The 8188-nt window shown below is 35.4% G+C and overlaps 1 protein-coding gene across 1 annotated transcript; it reads right to left on the bottom strand.

The window, feature by feature from the left end:
* Positions 1 to 2661: 2661 nt before the first annotated feature.
* On the bottom strand, positions 2662 to 5342 carry LOC136831620 (uncharacterized). The gene is made up of 2 exons (XM_067092253.1): positions 5160 to 5342; positions 2662 to 4713 (listed from the first exon to the last, which is right to left on the bottom strand). The coding sequence occupies exons 1-2, from the start codon at positions 5289 to 5291 to the stop codon at positions 3628 to 3630; spliced, it is 1218 nt and encodes a 405-aa protein (XP_066948354.1). The 5' UTR covers positions 5292 to 5342; the 3' UTR covers positions 2662 to 3627.
* Positions 5343 to 8188: the final 2846 nt, after the last annotated feature.

Raw genomic sequence — 8188 nt, 5'->3', positions numbered from 1 at the left:
ACAGCGTTCCAGGAACCTTATCTTCACTTGAAGCATTGTTTAAATTTTATCAGACGATCTAATCCCCGTAGGGAGGTTAGTGCCCTCAAAGCACCTCACTGGGTGCACTGTAGGCATTACTAAAGGTTCTTTGCAGCGTCCCTTCGGCCCCTAGCTAACTGCAACCCCTTTCCTTCCTTTAACTATACCTCCATTCATATTACTTTCCTCCATCTTACCAGGCATATCTACCCTCCCTTAACAATTATTTCATAGTGCAACTGCAAGGTTTTCCTTCTGCCACACCTTTCAAACCTGCCTACTGTCAATTCCCTTTCCAGCGCTGAATGACCTCGTAGGTCCCAGTGCTTGGTTTTTGGCCTAAACTCTATATTCCATTCCATTCCATGAGTTTTTTTCTGGAATGGGGATTGGTCATCCCAATAATTACAATAAAAGACAGATGTATTGGTGATAGCAATTACAGCTTAACAGAGCTATCAGACAATTAATGACGCCGATCATGCGAGGACAGACTGTTTACAATTGCCTCTTGAGAACTTTTGGTGTCCTCATATTTTCTTCAAGTAAAATTCCACTAGAATCCCCGAGGAAAAAATTGCAGAAATCCTCCCTCTCAGATAGGATTAGTACTGACACTACGTAGAAGACTGTAGTTGAGTCTAAGGTCAGTCTAACACCAAGAACAGTCTTGTTTTAAGTAGAGATATTTTTTTAAATATATCAGTTTGAAATTATCTGGCATCTGTCATGAACTTAGTGACTGTAGCTACAGAGTTCTAGTTCATTTGACTGAAATTTCAGTTAATATTCTTATGTCTGAGCACTTCAGTATATAATTATTTAGCTTTACATAGCAATATGAATATTTGGCCATTTGTTTTTCAGTGATTATCATAAATTTATTGTGTCTATTTACATAAATTTTGTGTATGGTAGACAAACAATAAGATAACCCCTAAATCAGACCCCAACTTTTCACCCTCATAATGTGCAGTTATCAAAAACAGATTTATAGATATTGTTTGCAATGTATGATTTAATTTTCATTTTTTTACTTGGAAGGTAACATTATAATTATTTTTTTGTTTACGTAAATTTTGTGAAAGGAAAACAAATTATCAGATAACATACAAACCAAACCACTCCTTGTTACCCTCTTAATGTTCACTTATCCAAAATTTGGTCTACAAATATTGTCTGCATCTTATGATATAATCTAAACAAAAATTTTTCTTTTAAGGTAACATTATGATAGAATTTTATTATTTTTGTTGGCATAAATTTTGTGAAATTATCAGGTAACATGCAAACCACACAACTCCTTGTCACGTTCTTTATATGCACTTATCCAAAATTTGATCTATAAATTTTGTCTGCATCTTATGATATAATTTTCAGTTTTTATTTGCTTGTGAGTAACATTACGATATAATTTTATTATTTTTATTTATACAAATTTTGTGAAATTATCAGATAACCCACAAGCCAGACCATTCCTTTCACACTCTTAATGTGCTCTTAAATAGAATTTCATCTATAAATTTTGTCTTCATCTTATGATATAATTTTAATTTTTTTTTTTTTTGTTTGCAAGGTAACATTATATAATTTTATTCTTTTTTGTTTACATAAGTTTGGTGAAATTATCAGATAACCCACTAACCAGACCACTCCTTTTCACCATCCTAATGTGCACTTCTCCAAAACTGATTTATAGATATTGTCTTCATCTTATGATATAATTTTCAGTTTTTTTTTTTTGCAAGGTAACATTAAACGCTCTTTCCTCCACGCATGACCTCCCAAGCGTTCTTCTTGCACGGTGTAATAACTTATTAAGAAGCTGTTGATTGATGAGTCAGTCTTGAGAAAGATTTAGATGTCAGGGAAAGAGGCACTTGCGTGGGTTGGGATGTCTCTTGATGTGTCAGTTATGTTGGAGATTAATTGCGAGAAATGAAGGAAGAATATCATAAACAAATATATGTACTATATATATATATATATATATATATATATATATATATATATATATATATATATATATATATATATATATATATATATATATATATATATATATATATATATATATATATATATATATATATATATATATATATATATATATATATATATACATACACATATAATTTTAATTTTTCAGAGATAATGTTTTACTTTTACATCATATTCAAAGCAGCTCTAAGACCTCTGTAATTTTTCTTCCTATTTTAAAAGCAGCTCTGAGTTTCCCTCTAATTTTTCCTAATTTTGAAAACAACTCTGAGTCTTCCTTTAATTTTTCCTAATTTTGAAAACAACTCTGAGTCTCTCTTTAATTTTTTCCTATTTTGAAAGCAGCTCTGAGTCTTCCTTTAATTCTTCACCCTTCTGCACATGCGCTTGTGCCACTGAGCTTATGACCTCCATTCATTTAATGTTCCTCTGAGCTTTCAGTCAGTCAAGTATCTGGCAATCACTGTTACACATTTTACTGAAAACATTACACATCTGTTAGACTTAGTAATTATGTATCACCCTTATTTAGTTGCATTACACAAATAACTGTTTGATTTTGGTTACAGTGTCCCTCTGTAAACAGCTGTGATTTCCATTTCAAAGGCGCAGCCTTACCTAAGCCAGGATAAACAGGGAGGGCTGGAGTCAGGAAGGAAATCCTTTCGTAAAACACCTGACAAAATCATTCTTGAAATCAGAGATGGAGAGACTGCATTTAAAAAAAAAAGCCATGAGATATAAAGGAATAAAACAGAGGAGAACACGAGACAGAAACAGCTGGAGCAGGCTCTTTGAAATCAACGGCCCAGATTGGGGATTTTACAATTTAAGATATTTTTCTTTTTCATTTTTTTATTTACAGATAATTAAATATTAGGCATAAAGCACATCGTTTTATGGTATACTTTCTAAAATTTTTGTCTTATTGTCTTACCGTGTCTGCCAATGCCTCGTTTTTGTTGGCCCCTATCTGACAAAGCAAAAAAAAAATTCCTTAACACAGTTGGTGATCCTATACTGATGGAGGGGCAAGAAAAGGTACAAATATGCGTGATTTGCACCCTAAAAGATGGCCAAAAGTATACATACCACAAAATAACAACCTCCTTTCCAGAAATGAAAATTATTTTTAACAATCATTGCTAAGTCTAGGAAGTACTTTTTGCATATGACTGTAAGATTTTCATCTACTATCTACCAAAGAGTAAAACAATAAAAATGCACGATACGTTTTATTGCAATAAATAGCGATATGATTTACGATGAGTGGTGATGAAAGGACAATGTTTGAAACCGAAAAGACAATTGTACATTTTACATTGACATATTCTGCTCAGAAAAATTTATCTATAGTGTTCGATGTCTCCGTGTCCCAGTTTCTGAAACAGATTTTGAAGCATTTCTATGAAAAGTATCCCAGAACCTCAAATGCAAAGACGTCTGCATATGATTTGTACTATTGGTGTAAGGTATGCTTTAGGAGAACGTGTTGTTTAAAAGCCTGACCCGAATACATGCTCAGATGAATTTGAAGAAGTATGATAAGCTGGTTCTGAATAGCTGAAAGCCTGTAGCAATTTACATCTTCAAGAATAGGCACCTTTATGGAGCAGAGTAAAGCCTTCTCGGTGGAGAATATACTGGAGCCTCAGCTGATTCCTCTGAGTCTGGAGCTGTATTGGAGTCTCTTGGGCTATCTACAGTTTCCTCAGATTGGTTACCTAAAGCCTCTTGGGATTCTCCAGTTTCAGGGGCAGAGTAAAAGGATCTTGGAGGAGAAGGATTGGGAATAAATGCTGTATGTCTCTCCTGAGATTCTTCTGAGTCAGGGGCAGAGTAGAATCGTCTTGGAGGATCAGCTGTGGTTTCTTCTCGAGATTCTTCTGAGGCTGGAGCAATGTAATGACGTCTTGGAAGAGGGGCAGCTGTGATTGCTTCTCGAGATTCTTCTGAGGCAGGAGGGAGGTAGTGACGTCTTAGTGGAGCAGCTGTAGTTGTTTCTTGAGATTCTTCTGAGGCTGGAGCAATGTAATGACGTCTTGGAGAAGAGGTACTGGTTACTTTTTTGGATTCTACAGGAGCTGGAGGAAGGTATTGACGTCTTGGAGGAGCATCAGTAGTTACTTTTCTGGATTCTACAGGAGCTGGAGGAAGGTACTGACGCCTTGGAGGAGCAGCAGCACTGGTTACCTCTCGAGATTCCTCTGAGGCTGGAGCAAAGTATCGACGGCTGGGAGTAACTACAGGAGTCACCTCCTGAGATTCTTCAGAAGCAGGAGCAAAGTAGCGCCTCGCTGGGACGCTCACAGGGGCCTCCTGGGATTCTTCGGACCTAGGAGCGATGTAGGTTCTTCTTGGAGGAGCAACAACGGGGCTCTCTCGTGATTCTTCTGATTCTGGAGCAGAGTAGACAACCCTTGGGGCCTCATACCGGCGAATCTCGTGAGACTCTGGGTACCGGGCCTCTCCTTCGTAGTTGACTTCCACCACATAGCCGGAGTCCCCGTGCACGTAGTACGTCACGGTCTGACGGCGACCGTCTGGGAGCTCCACGTAGTAGGCGCCCTCTGTATTGTCATCGTCACGGCTTTCCTCGTGGCCAAAGTCGTTTCCAGAGGGCTCATCGTTGACAGCATACTCAAAGCTGTATTTAGCAGGACCATACTCGAAGGAGTCATCATCAGGCTGCTGAGAAAGGAATAGGCATTAGGAGCCACAAACCTGCCCTAATTCTAAAAGTGAGAAGTTATAAACCTTCCCTGTATCTGGTGCTTGCAAGTACATTGACAATGAAAAGTAATAAGCAAACATTCTAATTATATAAGAATATTTTGAAAAGAGAAGTTACAGTTTCAATTGATTATCTAAATCTACAAACTTAAAGGAATTTTTGAATACAATTATTGGCAATACAGAAGGTTTTTCTTGTTAGTACTGAGCTGTTGTTTCAAGTATTGACTTCGGCACTGGTTTTTCAACTCAAAAGTTCATATTCCTTAAAGAAAGCAAGAGCTATCATGGTACTAAGATATGAAAAAGCAGAATAGTATTCCCGATAAGAATGATTCAGGCAAGGAACTTTAGAATTCCATTATATAATACCAAAAATGACAAGCCTACAGTGTCATACTTACTTCAGGTACTCGATAGCGACTGCTCACCAAATTTTCTGCTGACTCAGCTGACGACTGCACCAAACTCTGGCAGACAACACATGAAAGGTTAGCGTTAAAGTACTCCAAAGCATGTTGCCTAACTTCTTTCATAATTTTAAAGCCTTTGGCTTACGTATGACATCAAATTCGTAGATTTAATTGTATTTTACGACTGAAATTAATAAATAAGGGACAAACGCAAGGCTGAGGTTAGGTGTTTCGACAGATATAGTGCTTTAGCTCCCTAACAAAAGTTTAATAGAATGAAATATTTAATCTCTATATACTACATTAAAGAAATTAAGCTGTTGTTTCTTATATAGTGAGTGAACTGGGATTAAACACAAGGTTGAGGTTAGAAGTTTTGTTAAATATAGTGAGTTTAGCGGACTAACAAATTCATCATAGCAAGAAATCTTTAATTTCACGACGTTATTTGTGCAAACGCCTTTGCAAATGAAAACGCAACTTCTCACAAGCTTCTTGCGCTTATCTAGATCACAGTGGCGATTTCATCTGCTCCTTCTTCTTCTCCTTCTTCTTCTTCTTCTTCTTCTTCTTCTTTTTGTCTAAGAGAACACTGACAATGACACTTGAGGCGAACTTGACATTTGGGTACCAACACGCTGAATTGGGCGTGGCACTGGTAGGACCAGAACTCTTAGGAAGCACCAGTTAAGGCAGGAATTATGACTAGACTGCTTTTTATGGAGTTGAACCTACGTCAAATGCATTTTAGTTTTTTATGTATGTTGAAATTTCTAAATAACTTTTAGAACCCTGCACGGCATCAATAAGAGTTCCAGTTTCTTGGTGTTAAAATAAGTTAGACACTAGTCAACACTGTTTTTTTTAGGTTTTTTATAAAGCATCTATCAGGATCCTAATTTCTTGGTCTTAAACTACCATTGCAAAAGAATAAGTTAGACACTAGTAAACACTTTATAAAGCATCTGTCAGGATCCATATTTCTTGGTCTTAAATTACTGTTGCAAAAGAATAAGTTAGACGCTAGTAAACTCTGTTTTTTTTTTTTTTTAGATTTTTTTTATAAAGCATCTATCAGGATCCAAATTTCTTGGTCTTGCACTACCGTTGCAAAAGAATAGTTTAGACACCAAGGAACATTGCTTTCACGTTTTTTAATAAAGTATCTGTCAGAATTTTCATTTGGTCCTAAACTACCATTCCCAAAAAAATATTTTAGACGCCAATAAACATTGTTATTTTATGTTTCTTAGAACTGTACAAATGGTTTTTTTTAGAGACTAACTCTATCCTAGAGTCGTCGAGATCCATGTTTTCCTAAGAGGAAATTTCTTAAGGTTAACAAGTACCATTCAATAGTAGGGTAATTATTATTCTTTTTTTTTTGTTGCGTCAGATTCTGCATAAGTTGTTTATTGGGATTTTGAAAAAGAGGGGATGAGGAAATTTCCCTTTCTCTCTCTCTCTCTCTCTCTCTCTCTCTCTCTCTGTCTGTCTCTATCTTCATACAAACACTCACAGACATACACATACATACACATATAAATATATATGTATACACACATAAATGCATACAAACATACATATATACAAACCTACATATACATACATACATATATGCATTATATAATATATACACACATATATATATATACATCTGTATAAATATCTCTCTCTCTCTCTCTCTCTCTCTCTCTCTCTCTCTCTCTCTCTCTCTCTCTCTCTCTCTCTCTCCCCAAGTCCTTAACTGGCGTCCATTGAATAACGAGACGAACAGGTTAAAAAACTCAAGCTCACTCATTGGCTCTGAATAAGATGAGTCTGAGTGAGTCTCAGTCTGAATCTGAGTCTGAACCCACCTGAGAAGGAGGCTGGTAGACATAGGACGTCGGGGGGGACGAATCAGCCAGAGAGGCTGAGACTATTCCCAAAACGAGCAGGACCTGTTGGAATAGGGGGAAAAATAGGATTTAATTATGTGGGAAACTGTTTGAGAAATATTTTTTATATTGTGTATTTCTTAGTGTTTTTTCAGTGTCAGTTGACTGCTAAGGCTGGTTTGGCTCTGTGTTGCATACTCATCTTTCCATTATGTGTATATTTATGTATATGTATGTGTGTGTATATATGTATGCATGTATATCTCTATGTATATATATATATATATATATATATATATATATATATATATATATTTATTTATATATACTGTATACATACACACATACATATATATTATATATTGAATATGTATACATGTATATAAATAATTTATATATATATATATATATATATATATATATATACAGTATATATATATATATATATATATATATATATATATATATATATATATATATATATATATATATATATATATATATATATATATATATATACATATTATACACACTGAATGTTCAGCTTTATCATTATTTGCACAATCAGTAATTTAAGTACCAACTATCAATTAGACCTCATTTAACAGCACGTGAAACCTGTTCTCGTAAAGACCCATTATCAGTGCGCACGCGCACAAGGAGCAACAAAGACTAATAAAAAAAATAGAAAAACATGTCCGAGAAGGAATCAGGAAATTCACAAGAGATCATAAACACACATAACAAGAGTATCTTGAATTCCAAGGAAAACAGGCAGGCGGGTCACAGCCATTTAAGGAGTGGAAATGTCAAACAACTTATAAGAAAAAGATGTTGAATAAGAGCAATAATTAAGGAAGAGAGGAAGGAAGGAAGAAGAAGGAGGAAGAAAGGAAGAGTGATCCAGGAAAAGTAAGGTTAACCAAGCGTGAGGTGACCTAGGGTTGCGCTGTTTCGTTATATGATAATCTCGGGTAATATTTGGGTCACTGGAGTACCGTAGGGTAACTTACTTGTCCCTTTCTGATTGAAGTTCAAAGGGTTTGAAATTTCCTTCACGTTGATCATTAATGGTAACTGGGGGATTAATGGTCCAATTTTTTTTTTTCATTTTGACCATTAAGAGGATTCTTGAATTAA

This window comes from Macrobrachium rosenbergii, chromosome 48, assembly GCF_040412425.1.
Source record: "Macrobrachium rosenbergii isolate ZJJX-2024 chromosome 48, ASM4041242v1, whole genome shotgun sequence".
In the NCBI taxonomy this organism is placed as follows: domain Eukaryota; kingdom Metazoa; phylum Arthropoda; class Malacostraca; order Decapoda; family Palaemonidae; genus Macrobrachium; species Macrobrachium rosenbergii.
This window is presented reverse-complemented; position numbering and strand designations above follow the sequence as displayed.

Bases quoted from the DNA above. Each gene is read 5' to 3' on its own strand.
- LOC136831620 (XM_067092253.1), bottom strand. From the start codon at position 5,291: ATGAAAGAAGTTAGGCAACATGCTTTGGAGTACTTTAACGCTAACCTT. The intron at 4,714-5,159 runs GTAAGTATGACA...TTCCTTTCTCAG, and splicing joins GTCGCTATCGAGTACCTGAA to CAGCCTGATGATGACTCCTT.